The sequence below is a fragment of the Oncorhynchus keta genome, chromosome 24 (genome assembly GCF_023373465.1).
Source record: "Oncorhynchus keta strain PuntledgeMale-10-30-2019 chromosome 24, Oket_V2, whole genome shotgun sequence".
Taxonomy (NCBI): Eukaryota; Metazoa; Chordata; class Actinopteri; order Salmoniformes; family Salmonidae; genus Oncorhynchus; species Oncorhynchus keta.
This window is the reverse complement of record NC_068444.1, coordinates 4810756-4836500: the sequence shown is the minus strand read 5'-3', so window position 1 is coordinate 4836500 and position 25745 is coordinate 4810756. Positions and strand designations below refer to the sequence as shown.

The 25745-nt window shown below is 49.0% G+C and overlaps 2 protein-coding genes across 2 annotated transcripts in view; one reads left to right on the top strand and one right to left on the bottom strand.

Annotated features, from left to right (window-relative positions):
• The window catches only part of LOC127911260 (uncharacterized), a 403289-nt gene that overhangs the window by 50649 nt on the left and 326895 nt on the right, over positions 1–25745 (top strand). The window lies entirely within an intron of this gene.
• The window catches only part of LOC127911317 (netrin receptor UNC5B-b-like), a 386624-nt gene that overhangs the window by 125019 nt on the left and 235860 nt on the right, over positions 1–25745 (bottom strand). The window contains 4 exon segments of the mRNA XM_052477532.1: positions 5439–5603; positions 5881–6048; positions 20783–20963; positions 21951–22054. Of these exon segments, the coding sequence (XP_052333492.1) occupies positions 5439–5603; positions 5881–6048; positions 20783–20963; positions 21951–22054 (618 nt within the window).

The window sequence follows — 25745 nt, the reverse complement described above, 5'->3', positions numbered from 1 at the left end:
AGTTGAGGTGGTGGTGGTGGAGGAGTTGAGGTGGTGGTGGTGGAGTTGAGGTGGTGGTGGTGGAGGAGTTGAGGTGGTGGTGGTGGAGGAGTTGAGGTGTTGGTGGTGGAGGAGTTGAGGTGGTGGAGGTGGTGGAGGAGTTGAGGTGTTGGTGGTGGAGGAGTTGAGGTGGTGGTGGTGGAGGAGTTGAGGTGTTGGTGGTGGAGGAGTTGAGGTGGTGGTGGTGGTGGAGGAGTTGAGGTGGTGGTGGTGGAGGAGTTGAGGTGTTGGTGGTGGAGGAGTTGAGGTGGTGGTGGTGGAGGAGTTGAGGTGGTGGTGGTGGAGGAGTTGTGGTGGTGGTGGTGGAGTTGAGGTGTTGGTGGTGGAGGAGTTGAGGTGGTGGTGGTGGAGGAGTTGAGGTGGTGGTGGTGGAGGAGTTGAGGTGGTGGTGGTGGAGTTGAGGTGTTGGTGGTGGAGGAGTTGAGGTGGTGGTGGTGGTGGAGGAGTTGAGGTGGTGGTGGTGGTGGAGGAGTTGAGGTGGTGGTGGTGGAGTTGAGGTGGTGGTGGTGGAGGAGTTGAGGTGGTGGTGGTGGTGGAGTTGAGGTGTTGGTGGTGGAGGAGTTGAGGTGGTGGAGGAGTTGAGGTGGTGGAGGTGGTGGAGGAGTTGAGGTGTTGGTGGTGGAGGAGTTGAGGTGGTGGTGGTGGAGGAGTTGAGTTGTTGGTGGTGGAGGAGTTGAGGTGGTGGTGGTGGTGGAGGAGTTGAGGTGGTGGTGGTGGAGTTGAGGTGGTGGTGGTGGAGGAGTTGAGGTGGTGGTGGTGGTGGAGTTGAGGTGTTGGTGGTGGAGGAGTTGAGGTGGTGGAGGTGGTGGAGGAGTTGAGGTGTTGGTGGTGGAGGAGTTGAGGTGGTGGTGGTGGAGGAGTTGAGGTGTTGGTGGTGGAGGAGTTGAGGTGGTGGTGGTGGTGGAGGAGTTGAGGTGGTGGTGGTGGAGTTGAGGTGGTGGTGGTGGTGGTGGTGGAGTTGAGGTGGTGGTGGTGGAGGAGTTGAGGTGGTGGTGGTGGTGGAGTTGAGGTGTTGGTGGTGGAGGAGTTGAGGTGGTGGAGGTGGTGGTGGTGGAGGAGCACCTCATTGTTGATGTCAGTGATCTGCTCTGTCTTCAAGAAGGTTCTCGTTGTTGGATATCCTTAGCCTCTTGCAGGAACTCCTCTGCAACAGCAATCACATGACCGCCTGCCAGACAGAAGGCCCGATTGGTTGAGTAAAATGTTATTTTTATGTAGCTAACAACCCCTAAAGTGTTCAGTTCCTCCGACCTATGATGACAATCATTTACAGGTGATTCAGTTTTAACTACAAAAAGGTTAAAAAGGTTATTCATACAGACACCTTTATAGCTAGCTAGCTGCTGTACAGTAACGTTAGCTAGTTCACATTTTATAGTTTCCATAACTAGATTATGGACCATTAACGTTAGCTAGCTATCTTGAGTTCAGTTTAATGTCAAGTGGCAGGCAGATCTGTCCAGCTAGTTAACGTTGGAAGCCAGGTAGCGTTATATTACCTAGCTACACCTTTCTGTTGCAGCTGTTAAACCCCTCCCTCTCAACACCTAGCTAGCTAGCTATTTAACATTAAGTTAACATTACCTGCCTATTGACGGTTTGATGTCCATCTCTTCTGTCCATGAGAGGCAGTCTGTTGCAATCAGAGATGGTGTAATTTAACATTTTCGAGAAACTGGGCAGCCATTGTTTTGACGAGCTAGCTAATTTTTACCTCCGAAGAACATCGAAGTTGAGTGAACATCTTTCATCGGTACGTGACGAGCGTGAGCAGTTTGAGTCGGCAGAGTCCCAACGACCTTGACAGTGACGACCTTGACGTAAACGAGGATCATCAGTGACCAGAATCTATGAGTCATAGTAGCATATGTATCGGTGAATCGCTGTGACATATAACAAAATGAGTGATAGCGTTTAATCATTGTGTAATAAAAATTAACATTAAAAATTTTTAAAAAATAAATAAATGTATGAACGATACTATGAAGTTACTAGACTCCAGGACCCCAATACATTCTCTTTGTAGTGATTGATACTATGAAGTTACTAGACTCCAGGACCCCAATACATTCTCTCAACAAAACACACATTCTCCTCAACTCAAATCAAATGTCTCCTTTTCTCCCCCATCAGTCAAAGTGGTTTAAAGAAACCCAGCCTAAAACTCCAAACAACAAGCAATGCAGAAGAACTATGAGTGCTACTGATGATGAGGCTAGTTGGTGTTGTGTATATGTGTCTGTATTGTCTGTGTGGGTTAGCATGTACAGTATTTGTCCATCTGATCTCAGTGTGTGTTAGCGTGTACAGTATAGTCGTGGCCAAAGGTTTTTGAGAATGACACAAATATTAATTTTCAGAGTCTGCTGCCTCAGTTTGTATGATGGCAATTTTCAAATACTCCAGAATGTTATGAAGAGTGATCAGATTAATTATAATTAATTGCAAAGTCCCTCTTTGCCATGCAAATGAACTGAATCCCCCAAAAATATTTCCACTGCATTTCAGCCCTGCCACAAAAGGACCAGCTGACATCATGTCAGTGATTCTCTCGTTAACACAGGTGTGAGTGTCGATGAGGACAAGGCTGGAGATCACTCTGTCATGCTGATTGAGTTGGAATAACAGACTGGAAGCTTCCAAAGGAGGGTGCTGCTTGGAATCATTGTTCTTCCCCTGTCAACCATGGTTACCTGCAAGGAAACACGTGCCGTCATTGCTTTGCACAAAAAGGGCTTCACAGACAAGGATATTGCACCTAAATCAACCATTTATCGGATCATCAAGAACTTCAAGGAGAGCGGTTCAATTGTTGTGAAGAAGGCTTCAGGGCCCCCAAGAAAGTCCAGGAAGCGCCAGGACCGTCTCCTAAAGTTGATTCAGCTGCGGGATCGGGGCACCACCAGTACAGAGCTTGCTCAGGAATGGCAGCAGGCAGGTGTAAGTGCATCTGCACGCACAGTGAGGTGAAGACTTTTGGAGGATGGCCTGGTGTCAAGAAGGGCAGCAAAGAAGCCACTTCTCTCCAGGAAAAACATCAGGGACAGACTGATATTCTGCAAAAGGTACAGGGATTGGACTGCTGAGGACTGGGGTAGAGTCATTTTCTCTGATGAATCCCCTTTCCGATTGTTTGGGGCATCCGGAAGAAAGCTTGTCCGGAGAAGACCAGTTTAGCGCTACCATCAGTCCTGTGTCATGCCAACAGTAAAGCATCCTGAGACCATGTGTGGGGTTACTTCTCAGCCAAGGGAGTGGGCTCACTCACAATTTTACCTAAGAACACAGCCATGAATAAAGAATGGTACCAACTCATCCTCTGAGAGCAACTTCTCCCAACCATCCAGGAACAGTTTGGTGATGAACAATGCCTTTTCCAGCGTGATGGAGCACCTTGCCATAAGGCAAAAGTAATAACGAAGTAGCTCGGGGAACAAAACATTGATATTTTAGGTCCATGGCCAGGAAACTACCCAGACCTTAATCCCCATTGAGAACTTGTGGTCAATCCTCAAGAGGTAGGTGGACAAACAAAACCCCACAAATTCTGACAAACTCCAAGCATTGATTATGCAAGAATGGGCTGCCATCAGTCAGGATGTGGCCCAGAAGTTAATTGACAGCATGCCAGGGTGGATTGCAGAGGTCTTGAAAAAGAAGTGTCAACACTGCAAATATTGACTCTTGCATCAACTTCATGTAATTGTCAATAACAGCCTTTGACACTTATGAAATGCTTGTAATTATACTTCAGTATTCCATAGTAACATCTGACAAAAATATCTAAACACACTGAAGCAACAAACTTTGTGGAAATTAATATTTGTGTCATTCTCAAAACTTTTGGCCACGACTGTATGTCTCAGTGTGTATGTGATGCATGTGTGTGTAGCTCACTGCCTGTGTGTACTTGGTGTGTGTACTTGGTGTGTGTGTGTGTGTGTGTGTGTGTGTGTGTGTGTGCGTGCGTGCGTGCGTGCGTGCGTGCGTGCGTGCGTGCGTGTGTGGTCAGCTGGATTCCACCCAGATCATCAGGCGTTGCACATTGTGAATCTGACTCACCCTCCTCGTCCCTCCTCATCCCTCCTCATCCCTCTCTCCTCTCCACTCCCTCCTCGTCCCTCTCATCCCTCCTCATCCCTCTCTCCTCTCCACTCCCTCCTCGTCCCTCTCATCCCTCCTCATCCCTCTCTCCTCTCCACTCCCTCCTCGTCCCTCTCATCCCTCCTCATCCCTCTCTCCTCTCCACTCCCTCTGTTCATTACTCTTCTCTGTCTGTTGTTGCACTCCTTCCTTCCGACTCTGTGCCCTCCTTTCGCTTCACACTCCTCTCGTTCGTTCGTTCGCACACACACACACACACACACACACACACACACACACACACACACACACACACACACACACACACACACACACACACACACACACACACACACACACACACACACACACACACACACACACACACACACACACACACACACACACACACACACCACTCTGCCCTACCTTCACCCTCCATCTGTGCCTTTAACATTTGGATCACTTGTCTTTTCTTCTTGTGAACCCAAACCGCTGAACATCTGTCTACGGGAGACTTGTCTTCCCAACTCTCTCTCTGCCTCTCTCCCCCTCCCCCTCTCTCTCTCTCTGCCTCTCTCCCCCTCCCCTCTCTCTCTCTCTCTCTCTCTGCCTCTCTCCCCCTCCCCTCGCTCTCTCTCTCTCTCTCTCTCTCTCTCTCTCTCTCTCTCTCTCTCTCTGCCTCTCTCCCCCTCCCCCTCCCCCTCTCTCTCTCTCTCTCTCTCTCTCTCTCTCTCTCTCTCTCTCTCTCTCTCTCTCTCTCTCTCTCTCTCTCTCTCTCTCTCTCTCTCTCTCTCCTCCTCCCCCTCACCCTCCCCTCTCTCTCTGCCTCTCTCCCCCTCACCCTCTCTCTCTGCCTCTCTCCCCCTCCCCCTCCCCCTCACTCTCTCTCTCTCTCTCCCTCTCTCCCCTCCCCCTCCCTCTCTCTCTCTCTCTCTCTCTGCCTCTCTCCCCCTCCCCCTCACTCTCTCTCTCTCTCTCTCTCTGCCTCTGTCTGTCTGTCTGTGTTATACTTCAGAATATCTTTCTGCATCGTTCTGATTTCTCCCAACAGCACGGCGGTGATGTAATTTAGTACACAACATCTAAAACTAGATGCAGATGAAGGATGAGGATCTCCTTGTTACAGTTTCACTTTATTTTGTTAATTCCACCCCCCTCGCTACCCCCCCCTTGCTCTCCCCCCACACTCTCTCTCTATTTATCTCTCTCTTTCGCTCTCTCTCCCCCCTCTCTCTCTCTCCTCCCCTTTCTCTCTTTCTCACCCCCCCCTCTCTGTCCCTCCCACCCCCCTACCTCCCTCCGTCCTGACTCACTGCGTCTACAGAGTCCGTCGGTGCAGTTCTTGCTCTCCATCATGCTCCCACTACAGTGGAGTCCTCCGTTTCGGGGAGGGGGGGCCTGACACTCCCTGCTTGTCCAATGGGTACATTCTGTCCCGCACACTGACCACTTGGCCCACTCTGTCCAGCCTCCGTCCACTACAGGGGTCAGGGGTCAGAGGTGAGGGGTTAGAGGGCAGGGGTTCAAGATTAACTAACTAACTAACAAGCTAGCAGTATGTACAAATCTGACCTTAACCTTGAATTAAAATCAAAAATATAATTTCTGTTTTCATGAATAGAATATAGACAATATTGACTTTGCAGCTGGCCTATCTAAGGGGAAATCGCTCAGTTCAGCCTCCAGGACAAGATTCGTGACAATAAACGTCCACCTGCGTTTTTAACAGGGCAAACACCTGTCAATCATTTTTACCTGGACATAGAGTGGTGCATGTAACTCTCTGAAAAGGCGGGCCCTCGCAGAAGGCTCCCCCGTTTAGAGGAGCGGGATTGGTGCAGCTGCGTGTCCGTCTCTGCCAGCCCCGCCCACAGCGGGCGCTACACTCCAACCACTCAGTCCACGAAGACCAGCCCCCACTCACTGAGAGAGAGAGAGAAAGAGAAAGAGAAAGAGAAAGAGAGAGAAAGAGAGAGAGAAAGAGAGAGAGAAAGAGAGAGAGAGAGAGAGAAAGAGAGAAAGAGAGAAAGAGAGAGAGAGAGAGAGAGAGAGAGAGAGAGAGAGAGAGAGAGAAAGAGAGAGAGAGAGAGAGAGAGAGAGAGAGAGAGAGAGAGAGAGAGAGAGAGAGAGAGAGAGAGAGAGAGAGAGAGAGAGAGAGAGAGAGAGAGAGAGAGAGAGAGAGAGAGAGAGAAAGAGAGAAAGAGAGAGAGAGAGAGAGAGAGAGAGAAAGAGAGAAAGAGAGAGAGAGAGAGAGAGAGAGAGAGAGAGAGAGAGAGAAAGAGAGAGAGAGAGAGAGAGAGAGAGAGAGAGAGAGAGAGAGAGAGAGAGAGAGAGAGAGAGAGAGAGAGAGAGAGAGAGAGAGAGAGAGAGAAGAGACAGAGAGACACAGAGAGACAGAGAGAGACACAGAGAGAGACAGAGAGAGACAGAGAGACACAGAGAGAGAGAGAGAGAGAGAGAGAGAGAGAGAGACGGACAGAGAGAGAGAGAGAGAGAGAGAGAGAGAGAGAGAGAGAGAGGGGGAGAGACAGAGAGGGACAGAGAGAGCAGAGACTCAAAACAGGAGAATACATTATCTGGTTATAAATCAACAAGGAGGCTATCTTTACAGGTCTATCTTTACAGGTCTATCTTTGCAGGTCTATCTTTACAGGTCTATCTTTACAGGTCTATCTTTACAGGTCTATCTTTACAGGTCTATCTTTACAGGTCTATCTTTACAGGTCTATCTTTACAGGTCTATCTTTACAGGTCTATCTTTACAGGTCTATCTTTACAGGTCTATCTTTACAGGTCTATCTTTACAGGTCTTAACCGATAAAAAGGTCATCCTCTGTGTCATACATTTATACATTCCCTTAATGAAGAGTCTCTCCATTCTCGAGGTGGGTCACTTTCAGGCACTAGCGGTTCTGGGGAGGGGGGAGATGAGTCACTTTCAGGCACTAGCGGTTCTGGTGAGGGGGGATGAGTCACTTTCAGGCACTAGCGGTTCTGGGGAGGGGGGATGAGTCACTTTCAGGCACTAGCGGTTCTGGTGAGGGGGGATGAGTCACTTTCAGGCACTAGCGGTTCTGGGGAGGGGGAGATGAGTCACTTTCAGGCACTAGCGGTTCTGGGGAGGGGGGGATGAGTCACTTTCAGGCACTAGCGGTTCTGGTGAGGGGGGAGATGAGTCACTTTCAGGCACTAGCGGTTCTGGTGAGGGGGAGATGAGTCACTTTCAGGTACTAGCGGTTCTGGTGAGGGGGGGGGGAGATGAGTCACTTTCAGGCACTAGCGGTTCTGGTGAGGGGGGATGAGTCACTTTCAGGCACTAGCGGTTCTGGGGAGGGGGGGGGGGAGATGAGTCACTTTCAGGCACTAGCGGTTCTGGTGAGGGGGGAGATGAGTCACTTTCAGGCACTAGCGGTTCTGGGGAGGGGGGGGGGGATGAGTCACTTTCAGGCTCTAGCGGTTCTGGTGAGGGGGGCTCTGACAACCAGTTTGGACCCCCTTGTGGCCCCCCTAAATGTGGAGTACGAAATCATTTTTACTCAACTAATTGTTGCTATCTTTCTTTTTTTTTTACATCTGTTAATAGACAGCGGCAACGATGGTGATTATGAAAATGGTCTTTTGTGAAGAAAACGATTAGACAATAACGTCTAATGCAACTGGCCCCTCTAACAGTACAACTGGCCCCTCTAACAGTACAACTGGCCCCTCTAACAGTACAACTGGCCCCTCTAACAGTACAACTGGCCCCTCTAACAGTACAACTGGGCCCTCTAACAGTACAACTGGCCCTCTAACAGTACAACTGGCCCCTCTAACAGTACAACTGGCCCCTCTAACAGTACAACTGGCCCCTCTAACAGTACAGCTGGCCCCTCTAACAGTACAACTGGCCCTTCTAACAGTACAACTGGCCCTCTAACAGTACAACTGGCCCCTCTAACAGTACAACTGGCCCCTCTAACAATACAACTGGCCCCTCTAACAGTACAACTGGCCCCTCTAACAGTACAACTGGCCCCTCTAACAGTACAACTGGCCCCTCTAACAGTACAACTGGCCCCTCTAACAGTACAACTGGCCCCTCTAACAGTACAACTGGCCCCTCTAACAGTACAACTGGCCCCTACAACTGGCCCCTCTAACAGTATAACTGGCCCCTCTAACAGTATAACTGGCCCCTCTAACAGTACAACTGGCCCCTCTAACAGTACAACTGGCCCTCTAACAGTACAACTGCAACTGGCCCCTCTAACAGTACAACTGGCCCCTCTAACAGTACAACTGGCCCCTACAACTGGCCCCTCTAACAGTACAACTGGCCCCTCTAACAATACAACTGGCCCCTCTAACAGTACAACTGGCCCCTCTAACAGTACAACTGGCCCCTCTAACAGTACAACTGGCCCCTCTAACAGTACAACTGGCCCCTCTAACAGTACAACTGGCCCCTCTAACAGTACAACTGGCCCATCTAACAGTACAACTGGCCCCTCTAACAGTACGACTGGCCCCTCTAACAGTACGACTGGCCCCTCTAACAGTACGACTGGCCCCTCTAACAGTATAACTGGCCCCTCTAACAGTACAACTGGCCCCTCTAACAGTACGACTGGCCCCTCTAACAGTATGACTGGCCCCTCTAACAGTATGACTGGCCCCTCTAACAGTATAACTGGCCCCTCTAACAGTACAACTGGCCCCTCTAACAGTACAACTGGCCCCTCTAACAGTACAGCTGGCCCCTATAACAGTACAACTGGCCCCTCTAACAGTACAACTGGCCCCTCCTCACTGACAAACAGACCACACCCTCCTCACTGACAAACAGACCACACCCTCCTCACTGACAAACAGACCACACCCTCCTCACTGACAAACAGACCACACCCTCCTCACTGACAAACAGACCACACCCTCCTCACTGACAAACAGACCACACCCTCCTCACTGACAAACAGACCACACCCTCCTCACTGACATACAGACCACACCCTCCTCACTGACAAACAGACCACACCCTCCTCACTGACAAACAGACCACACCCTCCTCACTGACAAACAGACCACACCCTCCTCACTGACAAACAGACCACACCCTCCTCACTGACAAACAGACCACACCCTCCTCACTGACAAACAGACCACACCCTCCTCACTGACAAACAGACCACACCCTCCTCACTGACAAACAGTCCACACCCTCCTCACTGATAAACAGACAACACCCTCCTCCTCACTGATAAACAGACAACACCCTCCTCACTGACAAACAGACCACACCCTCCTCACTGATAAACAGACCACACCCTCCTCCTCACTGATAAACAGACAACACCCTCCTCACTGATAAACAGACAACACCCTCCTCCTCACTGATAAACAGACAACACCCTCCTCCTCACTGATAAACAGACAACACCCTCCTCCTCACTGATAAACAGACAACACCCTCCTCCTCACTGATAAACAGACCACACCCTCCTCCTCACTGATAAACAGACCACACCCTCCTCCTCACTGATAAACAGACAACACCCTCCTCCTCACTGATAAACAGACAACACCCTCCTCCTCACTGATAAACAGACAACACCCTCCTCCTCACTGATAAACAGACCACACCCTCCTCCTCACTGATAAACAGACAACACCCTCCTCACTGATAAACAGACCACACCCTCCTCCTCACTGATAAACAGACAACACCCTCCTCCTCACTGATAAACAGACAACACCCTCCTCCTCACTGATAAACAGACAACACCCTCCTCCTCACTGATAAACAGACAACACCCTCCTCACTGATAAACAGACCACACCCTCCTCACTGATAAACAGACCACACCCTCCTCACTGACAAACAGACCACACCCTCCTCACTGACAAACAGACCACACCCTCCTCACTGATAAACAGACCACACCCTCCTCACTGACAAACAGTCCACACCCTCCTCACTGATAAACAGACAACACCCTCCTCCTCACTGATAAACAGACAACACCCTCCTCCTCACTGATAAACAGACAACACCCTCCTCCTCACTGACAAACAGACCACACCCTCCTCCTCACTGATAAACAGACAACACCCTCCTCACTGATAAACAGACCACACCCTCCTCCTCACTGATAAACAGACAACACCCTCCTCCTCACTGATAAACAGACAACACCCTCCTCCTCACTGATAAACAGACAACACCCTCCTCCTCACTGATAAACAGACAACACCCTCCTCCTCACTGATAAACAGACCACACCCTCCTCCTCACTGATAAACAGACCACACCCTCCTCCTCACTGATAAACAGACAACACCCTCCTCCTCACTGATAAACAGACAACACCCTCCTCCTCACTGATAAACAGACAACACCCTCCTCCTCACTGATAAACAGACAACACCCTCCTCCTCACTGATAAACAGACAACACCCTCCTCCTCACTGATAAACAGACAACACCCTCCTCCTCACTGATAAACAGACAACACCCTCCTCCTCACTGATAAACAGACAACACCCTCCTCCTCACTGATAAACAGACAACACCCTCCTCCTCACTGATAAACAGACAACACCCTCCTCCACACTGATAAACAGACCACACCCTCCTCCACACTGATAAACAGACCACACCCTCCTCCTCACTGATAAACAGACCACACCCTCCTCCTCACTGATAAACAGACCACACCCTCCTCCTCACTGATAAACAGACAACACCCTCCTCACTGATAAACAGACAACACCCTCCTCACTGATAAACAGACCACACCCTCCTCACTGATAAACAGACCACACCCTCCTCCTCACTGATAAACAGACAACACCCTCCTCCTCACTGATAAACAGACAACACCCTCCTCCTCACTGATAAACAGACCACACCCTCCTCACTGATAAACAGACCACACCCTCCTCCTCACTGATAAACAGACCACACCCTCCTCCTCACTGATAAACAGACAACATCCTCCTCCTCACTGATAAACAGACAACACCCTCCTCCTCACTGATAAACAGACCACACCCTCCACACTGATAAACAGACAACACCCTCCTCACTGATAAACAGACAACACCCTCCTCCTCACTGATAAACAGACCACACCCTCCTCCTCACTGATAAACAGACAACACCCTCCTCCTCACTGACAAACAGACCACACCCTCCTCACTGACAAACAGACAACACCCTCCTCACTGACAAACAGACAACACCCTCCTCACTGATAAACAGACAACACCCTCCTCCTCACTGATAAACAGACAACACCCTCCACACATTGAGAGAGAGGTTGTTGACCTGGTTGTTGTCCTGCCACCACATTACCCGGGTCTATAACCTCCTCCCTACCTACCTAAAAGCAAGAGATCGCTATGTGCACGAGGATGTTGAAACCGGATCGTTATTGTGGTGGAATGGAAGAGGAAAATATTAAGTCTGTCACGTTCGCTGGAATAATGGTCGAACCAAGGCACAGCGGATTTTGAGTTCCACATCATTTATTAATAGTTGAACTTAGTTGAACAAAAACAATAAACAATAAACTATAAACTAAACCGTGACAACAGAGGTGCTACGTGCATTTACTCAAAACAATTTCCCATAAACCACAGGTGGAAAAAATACTTAAATATGATCCCCAACGATTACAAGCTGCCTCTAATTGGGAATCATACCAAAACACCAACATAGAAAAAAATAAATAGAACCCCACATAGAAAATATAAACTAGACTAAACCCCTAGTCACACCCTGACCTACTCTACCATAGAAAATAAAGGCTTTCTATCGTCAGAACATGACAGTACCCCCAAAGGTGCAGACTCCGACTGCAAAACCTGAAACAAAAGTGGAGGGTTAGGGAGGAGGGGTGTCTAGTGTCGGTGGCGGCTCTGGTGCGGGGCGAAGAACCCGCTCATCCCGCAGATCCAGCCATGGACCCAGGCTGAACACTGTGCCCGGACTGGACCTAGGTGCAGAAGAAGACTCCTGCTATGGAGCGGGACTGGACGCCGTGTCTAGACTGGGCATCGGGGCAGAAAAGGGCTTCTGCCAAGGAGCGGGACTGGACGCTGTGTCTGGACTGGGCATCGGGGCAGAGAAGGGCTCCTGCCATGGAGCTGGACTGGACGCTGTGTCTGGACTGGGCATCGGCACAAAAGAAGACTCTGGCCTTGGAGTTGAACTGGATATCGGCGCAGGGGAAGGGAAGGCTCCGGCCATGGAGCTGGAGATTCCGGACCATTGACCATCTCAGGAGGTTCCTGACCGTGGACCGTCTCAGGAGGTACCTGACCGTGGCCCATCTCAGGAGGTTCCTGACCGTGGATCGTCTCAGGAGGTACCTGACCGTGGCCCATCTCATGAGGTTCCTGACCGTGGACCGTCGCCGGAGGTTCCGGTCCGGGAACCATCGCCAGAAGCTCTGGACTGGGAACTGTCGCCGGAAGCTCTGGACTGGGAACTGTCGCCGGAAGCTCTGGACTGGGAACTGTCGCCGGAAGCTCTGGACTGGGAACTGTCGCAGGAAGCCTGGTGCATGGGGCCGGCACAGGACACACCGGACTGGGGACACACACTTCAGGGAGAGTGCGAGGTGCAGACACAGGACGTACCTGACTGAGGAGAAGTACTGGTGACCTGGTGCGTATAGCCGGCATCAATTCTACCAGAACTTTAACACACTTCTCAGGACGGGTACGGGGAGCTGACTCAGGTGGCATTGGACGGCTAACACGCTCCTCAGGACGAGTACGGGGAGCTGACTCAGGTGGCATCGGACGGCTAACACGCTCCTCAGGACGAGTACGGGGAGCTGACTCAGGTGGCATCGGACGGCTAACACGCTCCTCAGGACGAGTACGGGGAGCTGACTCAGGTGGCATCGGACGGCTAACATGCACCTCAGGGCGAGTACGGGGAGCTGACTTGTTTGGAAACCAATGGGCATACACTACCCGTAGGTAGACTTTGTTAAATACACTAGTTAGAACTGGGCGGACCACCCACTGTATTTTTGGTTAGTTAGCTGTTGTTAAAGTAGGCTAGTCTAGCTTAGGGGTGTTTTTGTACATTTATTGTTTCTTTCCTTGGGTCCAGCTCAGCCCCTTTCCCTGCCCCCCCCCCATTACCGTGTGTTTATTAATAAACCCTGAGTTTGACGGTAGATTTCAGTTGTCGTGGTTATTTCGTTCTCACTTTTACTTTGTCACAATAATAATTTGCATGAGTTATGTTACGGGTCTCATTACCATCCCCCCTAGACTGTCGGGCCAAAAGGGATTCGTAACAATCTACATTAATGAATTAACAACAAGCAAACAGACTTCTTCTCTCAGGGACGGGGAGTGAAACAGGGATGTCCAATAAATGAAGTGGCCAAAACAGTAGAAGAATCTGCCGCACCTGGTCTCACCTGGTCTCACCCTACACAGCACTGAAATCAAGGCACCTGGTCTCACCCTACACAGCACTGAAATCAAGGCACCTGGTCTCACCCTACACAGCACTGAAATCAAGGCACCTGGTCTCACCCTACACAGCACTGAAATCAAGGCACCTGGTCTCACCCTACACAGCACTGAAATCAAGGCACCTGGTCTCACCCTACACAGCACTGAAATCAAGGCGCCTGGTCTCACCCTACACAGCACTGAAATCAAGGCACCTGGTCTCACCCTACACAGCACTGAAATCAAGGCACCTGGTCTCACCCTACACAGCACTGAAATCAAGGCACCTGGTCTCACCCTACACAGCACTGAAATCAAGGCACCTGGTCTCACCCTACACAGCACTGAAATCAAGGCACCTGGTCTCACCCTACACAGCACTGAAATCAAGGCACCTGGTCTCTCCCTACACAGGACTGAAATCAAGGCACCTGGTCTCACCCTACACAGCACTGAAATCAAGGCACCTGGTCTCACCTGGTCTCACCTGGTCTCACCCTACACAGCACTGAAATCAAGGCACCTGGTCTCACCCTACACAGCACTGAAATCAAGGCACCTGGTCTCACCTGGTCTCACCTGGTCTCACCCTACACAGCACTGAAATCAAGGCACCTGGTCTCACCTGGTCTCACCTGGTCTCACCCTACACAGCACTGAAATCAAGGCACCTGGTCTCACCCTACACAGCACTGAAATCAAGGCACCTGGTCTCACCCTACACAGCACTGAAATCAAGGCACCTGGTCTCACCTGGTCTCACCCTACACAGCACTGAAATCAAGGCACCTGGTCTCACCCTACACAGCACTGAAATCAAGGCACCTGGTCTCACCTGGTCTCACCCTACACAGCACTGAAATCAAGGCACCTGGTCTCACCCTACACAGCACTGAAATCAAGGCACCTGGTCTCACCCTACACAACACTGAAATCAAGGCACCTGGTCTCACCTGGTCTCACCCTACACAGCACTGAAATCAAGGGTATGCTGTACAGAGATGACCTGGGCTCTGACCGTTAACCACAGGTTCTGTCAGACCTGGGCTCAGACCGTTAACCACAGGTTCTGTCAGACCTGGGCTCAGACCGTTAACCACAGGTTCTGTCAGTCTGAATATAATGATATTCCAAAATACTTGCAGAACTCAGGATCACCAATACAAATTATATTTGGACCTATTAGAACACACCAAAAATGACACGTATCTCAGACTAAATATCAGCAACACAGGTAGCTTTCACATGGCTGTGAATGAGCTGAGAGACAAATGCCATTAAAAGGATAATTAAAATCAAAATTCCATTTAGAAACTCCTATTAACACGTATAGAGCAGAATTGGGCCAAGACCCCTCTCTCCTTTATTAGACGAGAGAAAATGAGCCATCCAATTTTACAACCATCTAAAAACAAGTGATCCCAAAACATTCCAATTTGTAAGTCGCTCTGGATAAGAGCGTCTGCCAAATGACTTAAATGATTCCATCACACAGCTCTACAATGTCAAGAGATGAAACAAGAGAAGAGTCCCCTCAGCCAGCTGGCTCTGAGGCTCAGTTCACTAACCCAAACCAACCCCATAGAGCCTCGGGACAACACTCAGAAAATCTGGCCCAAGCAAATCATCACAAAGCAAAAATAAAAATATATATCACCTATTGGAAAGACACCACAGAAAATCAAAGTAAACTTCAATGCTATTTGTCTCTAAACAGACAGTACATGGTGGCAGACTACCTGACCACTGTGACTGATAGAAAACTGAGGAAAACACTGACTAGGTACAGACTCAGAGAACACAGTCTGGCTATAGAGACCTGTCGTCAGACAAACCTGGCTGACCAGAGAGGACAGTCTGGCTATAGAGACCGGTCATCACAGACAAACCTGGCTGCCCAGAGAGGACAGTCTGGCTATAGAGACCGGTCGTCACAGACAAACCTGGCTGCCCAGAGAGGACAGTCTGGCTATAGAGACCGGTCGACACAGACAAACCTGGCTGCCCAGAGAGGACAGTCTGGCTATAGAGACCGGTCGACACAGACAAACCTGGCTGCCCAGAGAGGACAGTCTGGCTATAGAGACCGGTCGACACAGACAAACCTGGCTGCCCAGAGAGGACAGTCTGGCTATAGAGACCGGTCGACACAGACAAACCTGGCTGCCCAGAGAGGACAGCCTGGCTATAGAGACCGGTCGACACAGACAAACCTGGCTGCCCAGAGAGGACAGTCTGGCTATAGAGACCGGTCGTCACAGACAAACCTGGCTGCCCAGAGAGGACAGTCTGGCTATAGAGACCGGTCGTAACAGACAAACCTGGCTGCCCAGAGAGGACAGTCTGGCTATAGAGACCGGTCGTAACAGACAAACCTGGCTGCCCAGAGAGGACAGTCTGGCTATAGAGACCTGTCGTCACAGACAAACCTGGCTGCCCAGAGAGGACAGTCTGGCTATAGAGACCGGTCGTCACAGACAAACCTGGCTGACCAGAAAGGACAGTCTGGCTATAGAGACTGGTCATCACAGACCAACCTGGCTGACCAGAGAGGACAGTCTGGCTATAGAGACCGGTCGTAACAGACAAACCTGGCTGCCAGAGAGGACAGTCTGTCTATAGAGACCGGTCGACACAGACAAACCTGGCTGCCCAGAGAGGACAGTCTGGCTATAGAGACCGGTCGTAACAGACAAACCTGGCTGCCCAGAGAGGACAGTCTGGCTGCCCAGAGAGGACAGTCTGGCTATAGAGACCGGTCGTAACAGACAAACCTGGCTGACCAGAGAGGACAGTCTGGCTATAGAGACCGGTCGTAACAGACAAACCTGGCTGCCCAGAGAGGACAGTCTGGCTATAGAGACCGGTCGTAACAGACAAACCTGGCTGACCAGAGAGGACAGTCTGGCTATAGAGACCGGTCGTAACAGACAAACCTGGCTGACCAGAGAGGACAGTCTGGCTATAGAGACCGGTCGTAACAGACAAACCTGGCTGACCAGAGAGGACAGTCTGGCTATAGAGACCGGTCGTAACAGACAAACCTGGCTGACCAGAGAGGACAGTCTGGCTATAGAGACCGGTCGTAACAGACAAACCTGGCTGACCAGAGAGGACAGTCTGGCTATAGAGACCGGTCGTCACAGACAAACCTGGCTGCCCAGAGAGGACCGTCTGGCTATAGAGACCGGTCGTCACAGATAAACCTGGCTGCCCAGAGAGGACAGTCTGTGCTCACTCTGCTCTAGGGGAGAGGTAGAGAAAGAGCTACTATTACACTGTGACAAATACTAAAACCTAAGAGAATATTTCTTTCTAATATCTAATATTTATTGGGTGAAAAGACTAAATGTGCAGTTTTGGCAGCCAAATATGTGTCCTCCTGCTACAACAAAGTGCAATGTTATGTCAATATATAATAATATATGCCATTTAGCAGAATGTAGACCAATGTTATGTCGATAAAATTCCCCATGTAGTTATGTTTTGTCTTTCATACCATGTCATGTGTCTTCTCAGTCAGGTTGAGACTGGTCTACTACCAGGTCATGTGTCTCCTCAGTCAGGTTGAGACTGGTCTACTACCAGGTCATGTGTCTTCTCAGTCAGGTTGACACTGGTCTACTACCAGGTCATGTGTCTTCTCAGTCATGTTGACACTGCTCTACTACCAGGTCATGTGTCTTCTCAGTCATGTTGACACTGGTCTACTACCAGGTCATGTGTCTTCTCAGTCATGTTGACACTGCTGGCCATGTGTCTTCTCAGTCAGGTGGTCTACTACCAGGTCATGTGTCTTCTCAGTCATGTTGACACTGCTCTACTACCAGGCCATGTGTCTTCTCAGTCAGGTTGAGCGTGGTCTACTACCAGGTCATGTGTCTTCTCAGTCAGGTTGAGACTGGTCTACTACCAGGTCATGTGTCTTCTCAGTCAGGTCTGGTCTACTCCAGGTCATGTGTCTGAGACACTGGTCTACTACCAGGTCATGTGTCTTCTCAGTCAGGTTGAGACTGGTCTACTACCAGGTCATGTGTCTTCTCAGTCAGGTTGAGACTGGTCTACTACCAGGTCATGTGTCTTCTCAGTCAGGTTGAGACTGGTCTACTACCAGGTCATGTGTCTCCTCAGTCAGGTTGAGACTGGTCTACTACCAGGTCATGTGTCTTCTCAGTCAGGTTGAGACTGGTCTACTACCAGGTCATGTGTCTCCTCAGTCAGGTTGAGACTGGTCTACTACCAGGTCATGTGTCTTCTCAGTCAGGTTGACACTGGTCTACTACCAGGTCATGTGTCTTCTCAGTCATGTTGACACTGGTCTACTACCAGGTCATGTGTCTTCTCAGTCAGGTTGAGACTAGTCTACTACCAGGTCATGTGTCTCCTCAGTCAGGTTGAGACTGGTCTACTACCAGGTCATGTGTCTTCTCAGTCAGGTTGAGACTGGTCTACTACCAGGTCATGTGTCTCCTCAGTCAGGTTGAGACTGGTCTACTACCAGGTCATGTGTCTTCTCAGTCAGGTTGACACTGGTCTACTACCAGGTCATGTGTCTTCTCAGTCATGTTGACACTGGTCTACTACCAGGTCATGTGTCTTCTCAGTCAGGTTGGGACTAGTCTACTACCAGGTCATGTGTCTCCTCAGTCAGGTTGAGACTGGTCTACTACCATGTCATGTGTCTTCTCAGTCAGGTTGAGACTAGTCTACTACCAGGTCATGTGTCTTCTCAGTCAGGTTGAGTCTAGTCTACTACCAGGTCATGTGTCTCCTCAGTCAGGTTGAGACTGGTCTACTACCAGGTCATGTGTCTTCTCAGTCAGGTTGAGACTGGTCTACTACCAGGTCATGTGTCTTCTCAGTCAGGTTGACACTGGTCTACTACCAGGTCATGTGTCTTCTCAGTCAGGTTGACACTGGTCTACTACCAGGTCATGTGTCTCCTCAGTCAGGTTGACACTGGTCTACTACCAGGTCATGTGTCTTCTCAGTCAGGTTGAGACTGGTCTACTACCAGGTCATGTGTCTTCTCAGTCAGGTTGAGACTAGTCTACTACCATGTCATGTGTCTTCTCAGTCAGGTTGGTCTAGTCTACTACCAGGTCATGTGTCTTCTCAGTCAGGTTGAGACTAGTCTACTACCAGGTCATGTGTCTTCTCAGTCAGGTTGAGACTAGTCTACTACCAGGTCATGTGTCTTCTCAGTCAGGTTGAGACTAGTCTACTACCAGGTCATGTGTCTTCTCAGTCAGGTTGAGACTGGTCTACTACCAGGTCATGTGTCTTCTCAGTCAGGTTGAGACTGGTCTACTACCAGGTCATGTGTCTTCTCAGTCAGGTTGAGACTAGTCTACTACCAGGTCATGTGTCTTCTCAGTCAGGTTGAGTCTAGTCTACTCCAGGTCATGTGTCTTCTCAGTCAGGTTGAGTCTAGTCTACTACCAGGTCATGTCTTCTCAGTCAGGTTGAGTCTAGTCTACTACCAGGTCATGTGTCTTCTCAGTCAGGTTGAGTCTAGTCTACTACCAGGTCATGTGTCTTCTCAGTCAGGTTGAGTCTAGTCTACTACCAGGTCATGTGTCTTCTCAGTCAGGTTGAGTCTAGTCTACTACCAGGTCATGTGTCTTCTCAGTCAGGTTGAGTCTAGTCTACTACCAGGTCATGTGTCTAGTCTACTACCAGGTCATGTGTCTTCTCAGTCAGGTTGAGTCTAGTCTACTACCAGGTCATGTGTCTTCTCAGTCAGGTTGAGACTGGTCTACTACCAGGTCATGTGTCTTCTCAGTCAGGTTGAGTCTAGTCTACTACCAGGTCATGTGTCTTCTCAGTCAGGTTGAGTCTAGTCTACTACCAGGTCATGTGTCTTCTCAGTCAGGTTGAGACTAGTCTACTACCAGGTCATGTGTCTTCTCAGTCAGGTTGAGACTGGTCTACTACCAGGTCATGTGTCTTCTCAGTCAGGTCTAGTCTACTACCAGGTCATGTGTCTTCTCAGTCAGGTTGAGACTAGTCTACTACCAGGTCATGTGTCTTCTCAGTCAGGTTGAGTCTAGTCTACTACCAGGTCATGTCTTCTCAGTCAGGTCTAGTCTACTACCAGGTCATGGTCTTCTCAGTCAGGTTGACACTGGTCTACTACCAGGTCATGTGTCTTCTCAGTCAGGTTGAGACTGGTCTACTACCAGGTCATGTGTCTTCTCAGTCAGGTTGAGTCTAGTCTACTACCAGGTCATGTGTCTTCTCAGTCAGGTTGAGTCTAGTCTACTACCAGGTCATGTGTCTTCTCAGTCAGGTTGAGTCTAGTCTACTACCAGGTCATGTGTCTTCTCAGTCAGGTTGACACTGGTCTACTACCAGGTCATGTGTCTTCTCAGTCAGGTTGACACTGGTCTACTACCAGGTCATGTGTCTTCTCAGTCAGGTTGAGTCTAGTCTACTACCAGGTCATGTGTCTTCTCAGTCAGGTTGAGTCTAGTCTACTACCAGGTCATGTGTCTTCTCAGTCAGGTTGAGTCTAGTCTACTACCAGGTCATGTGTCTTCTCAGTCAGGTTGAGTCTAGTCTACTACCAGGTCATGTGTCTTCTCAGTCAGGTTGACACTGGTCTACTACCAGGTCATGTGTCTTCTCAGTCAGGTTGAGACTGGTCTACTACCAGGTCATGTGTCTCCTCAGTCAGGTTGAGTCTAGTCTACTACCAGGTCATGTGTCTTCTCAGTCAGGTTGAGTCTAGTCTACTACCAGGTCATGTGTCTTCTCAGTCAGGTTGAGACTAGTCTACTACCAGGTCATGTGTCTTCTCAGTCAGGTTGAGTCTAGTCTACTACCAGGTCATGTGTCTTCTCAGTCAGGTTGAGTCTAGTCTACTACCAGGTCATGTGTCTTCTCAGTCAGGTTGAGACTAGTCTACTACCAGGTCATGTGTCTTCTCAGTCAGGTTGAGTCTACTGCTGTAATGTAACACTGTTGTTCTCATTGATATAGTTGTTGTAGTTGCTGTTAATGGTAATACCATATCCACTACTACTACTACCACTGTTATGATTACTTTATCACTGTTGGTCCCAATATTGCTGTTTAACTTTGACAATGTAAGGGATTTAACTTTCCATGTAAATGAAGTCTCCTGAATTGAAAGAGAGAGTAGAGATCTCGAGAGAGAGACATATCCTGTGTGTGTGTGTGTGTTACTTACCGTAGACGATAAGCGTGGCCGTACCACTGCGTCTCCTGGCTACATGGTTACGTGCCACACAGGTGTAGTTGGCCGTGTCAGAGAGACGGGCCTGTTTAATAATGAGGTCATGATCAATGGTCATCAGGAAGTTAGGGTCCTGAGATGGGTCTATGGTTTCCTCATTCTTCAACCAGTCAACCTGGGGGGGCAGGGAGACCAGTTAGAGTCCTGGGCTGGGTCAGTTAGAGAAGAGCGAGAGAACACCACACAGACAAAGGGACAGACAGACACACACACACACACACACACCGAAAAGAACAACACGCACACACATATGAACACACCAACAAAGGAGCGCCAACACACCGGTCACCCAGGACTGACTGAGCCAATCCTGCAATGTCCCAACACTGGATGACATTTGCCCAAACAAATAAATATGTTTGCTGATATAAATATGAATATTTCCCTGTCACTCCTGAGGAGTGATGAAGAGGAGGAGGAGTGAAGAGGAGGGATGAAGATGAAGAGGAGGAGGAGTGATGAAGAGGAGTGATGAAGAGGAGGAGGAGTGAAGAGGAGGGATGAAGAGGAGGAGGAGTGAAGAGGGGGAGGAGTGAAGAGGAGGGATGAAGATGAAGAGGAGGAGGAGTGATGAAGAGGAGTGATGAAGAGGAGGAGAAGTGAAGAGGAGGGATGAAGAGGAGGAGTGTTGAGGAGGGATGAAGAGGAGGAGGAGTGATGAGGAGTGATGAAGAGGAGTGATGAGGAGTGATGAAGGGGAGGAGAAGTGATGAAGAGGAGGAGGAGTGATGAGGAGTGATAAAGATGAGGAAGAGTGATGAGGAGTGATGAAGAGGAGGAAGAGTGACGAGAAGTGATGAGGAGTGATGAAGAGGAGGAAGAGTGATGAGGAGTGATGAAGAGAAGTGATGAGGAGTGATAAAGAGAAGTGATGAAGAGGAGGTGAAGTGATGAGGAGTGATGAGGAGAAGTGATGAAGAGGAGGAAGAGTGATGAGGAGAAGTGATGAGGAGTGACAAAGAAGTGATGATGAAGAGGAGGCGAGATGAAGATAAGGAGTCATGAAGATGGCGATCGATGAAGAGGAGTGATGAGGAGTGATGAAGAGAATGAGTGATGAAGATGACGATCGATGAAGAGGATGTGATGTGGACACACATACCTCAGCAGGGGGCATGCCCTCAGGGGGTCGACATTGCAGCAACACCTCCTGCTCCAATCTCACCTCTCGACCCAGAGGCTCCTGCTCAAAGGCCTTACGCAGGTCTGCAGACAGGGGGCGACAGAGAGTTCTATATTATTTAGTCATTAATGCTTCTCCTTTATTTAACCAGGGAAGCCAGTTGAGAACAAGTTCTCATTTACAACTGCGACCTGGCCAAGATCAAGCACAGCGGTGCGACACTAAAACTACAACACAGAGATACACATGGGATAAACTGAGTGTCTGTGTGTGTCTCTCTGTGTGTGTGTGTGTGTGTGTGTCTGTGTGTGTGTGTGTGTGTGTGTGTGTGTGTGTGTGTGTGTGTGTGTGTGTGTGTGTGTGTGTGTGTGTGTGTGTGTGTGTGTGTGTGTGTGTGTGTGTGTGTCTCTGTGTGTGTGTGTGTGTGTGTGTGTGGGGGGGTTAGGTTTGGGTTAGTGGTTAGGTTTAGGGCTAGAGAAAATAGGATTTTTAATGGAAATCAATTGTAGTCCTCACGAGAATAGAATAACAAAATGTGTGTGAGAGAGAGACTGAGTGTGTGAGCATGTGTGTGCCTGTTTGCGTGTTTCTTATGCGGGTCTTTGGGGGCGACAGAGAGTCTGTGTGTGTGTGTGTGTGTGTGTGTGTGTGTGTGTGTGTGTGTGTGTGTGTGTGTGTGTGTGTGTGTGTGTGTGTGTGTGTGTGTGTGTGTGTGTGTGTTCCCACAACACATGTCACTGACATGTGTTCGCATTAAGTCTTGTTTACAAGTATGTGTGTGTTAGTGTCTCTGTGTGTGTGTGTGTCTGTCTGTGTGTGTGTGTCTGTCTGTGTGTGTGTCTGTCTGTGTGCGTGTTTTAGTGTCTCTGTGTGTGTGTGTGTCTGTCTGTGTGTGTGTGTCTGTCTGTGTGTGTGCCTGTCTGTGTGCGTGTTTTAGTGTCTCTGTGTGTGTGTGTGTCTGTCTGTGTGTGTGTGTCTGTCTGTGTGTGTGTCTGTCTGTGTGCGTGTTTTAGTGTCTCTGTGTGTGTGTGTGTCTGTCTGTGTGTGTGTCTGTCTGTGTGCGTGTTTTAGTGTCTCTGTGTGTGTGTGTGTCTGTCTGTGTGTGTGTCTGTCTGTGTGCGTGTTTTAGTGTCTCTGTGTGTGTGTGTGTCTGTCTGTGTGTGTGTGTCTGTCTGTGTGTGTGTCTGTCTGTGTGCGTGTTTTAGTGTCTCTGTGTGTGTGTCTGTCTGTGTGTGTGTGTCTGTCTGTGTGTGTGTCTGTCTGTGTGCGTGTTTTAGTGTCTCTGTGTGTGTGTCTTCCAGGCATCCAGGTATCTCATCAACAAGCACAGTGTGTCAATCACACCACATCCAGTGGGAGTCATGTGAAGAACATGTGTCACATGTATCTGGATGGATGTCAATGAACTGTGTCAGACACCACAATCACACGGACACCACAAACACACAGACACCACAAACACACAGACACCACAAACACACAGACACCACAAACACACAGACACCACAAACACCACAAACACACAGACGCCACAAACACACAGACACCACAAACACACAGACACCACAAACACCACAAACACACAGACACCACAAACACACAGACACCACAAACACACAGACACCACAAACACCACAAACACACAGACACCACAAACACACAAACACCACAAACACACAGACACCACAAACACACAGACACCACAAACACACAGACTTCACAAACACACAGACACCACAAACACACAGACTTCACAAACACACAGATACCACAAACAAAGATACCACAAACACACAGACACCACAAACACACAGACACCACAAACACACAGACTTCACAAACACACAGACACCACAAACACACAGACTTCACAAACACACAGATACCACAAACAAAGATACCACAAACACAGACACACAGACACACCTTTAAAAATAAAGACACTAAATAGGATGTGTCCCAAAAATATGTCCTTTCTACTAAAATGTCTGCTCCTTCACCACTACCCATACATCTACTACATCTACTACCCATACATCTACTACATCTACGACATCTACTACCCATACATCTACTACATCTACGACATCTACTACCCATACATCTACTACATCTACTACCCATACATCTACTACCCATACATCTACTACATCTACTATATATCTACTACCCATACATCTACTACATCTACTACCCATACATCTACTACATCTACTACATCTACTACCCATACATCTACTACATCTACTACCCATACATCTACTACCCATACATCTACTACATCTACTACCCATACATCTACTACATCTACTACCCATACATCTACTACCCATACATCTACTACATCTACTATATATCTACTACCCATACATCTACTACATCTACTACCCATACATCTACTACATCTACTACATCTACTACCCATACATCTACTACATCTACTACCCATACATCTACTACATCTACTACCCATACATCTACTACATCTACTACCCATACATCTACTACCCATACATTTACCCGAGATGGCATAGCAGTTCAGATGTCTTTTGTCCTCGTCTTGTCGCGTCCTGTATATATATATATATTTACAACTTTTTTCACATACATTTTATTTTTATTTTCCATCAACTCATCTTCAAAACACTCTCCTGCAACCCGCCTCACCAATTTATATTTATAAATCAGTATTATTTACCTCAAATCTGCAATCCTCCAAGAAGCTAGCCAGAAGCTAGCCAGAAACTCAAGAAGCTAGCCAGAAACTAACCAGAAGCTAGCCAGGAGCTAGCTAGAAGCTAATCAGAAGCTAGTTCAGAAGCTATTTAGCTTCTTTACTGGCAAATCGTTAGTATTCAGCTAACCACGGTTTGTGGTCATCAGCTATCCTTTAGCTCGAAAATCTATCGCCAGTTTTTGTACGGCGCGGCTCGGAACGGAGCATACCGGACCAATTTTTCTCTCCATGTCCTTGGATTTCAACTGCTCTCTGGACATTCATTCCCGGATCTCACAGCTAGCTAGCTGCTATCCGTGTGTCTATCTGCTCTCGTCGATTCCGGAGCAAACATCAATTACTCCGGAGCTAGCCAGCTCCGTCAATCACTCCTGAGCTCCGTCAATCACTCCTGGGCTGCAGTCACCTATCCGGACCCGTTTTACTGCCTACGCGGAGCCCCACCGGGCCTCTGGCAGTCTCTATGGGGGTGCCACAGGGTTTAATTCTTGGACCGACTCTCTTCTCTGTATACATCAATGAGGTCGCTCTTGCTGCTGGTGAGTCCCTGATCCACCTCTACGCAGACGACACCATTCTGTATACTTCTGGCCCTTCTTTGGACACTGTGTTAACAACCCTCCAGGCAAGCTTCAATGCCATACAACTCTCCTTCCGTGGCCTCCAATTGCTCTTAAATACAAGTAAAACTAAATGCATGCTCTTCAACCGATCGCTACCTGCACCTACCCGCCTGTCCAACATCACTACTCTGGACGGCTCTGACTTAGAATACGTGGACAACTACAAATACTTAGGTGTCTGGTTAGACTGTAAACTCTCCTTCCAGACCCATATCAAACATCTCCAATCCAAAGTTAAATCTAGAATTGGCTTCCTATTTCGCAACAAAGCATCCTTCACTCATGCTGCCAAACATACCCTTGTAAAACTGACCATCCTACCAATCCTCGACTTTGGCGATGTCATTTACAAAATAGCCTCCAATACCCTACTCAACAAATTGGATGCAGTCTATCACAGTGCAATCCGTTTAG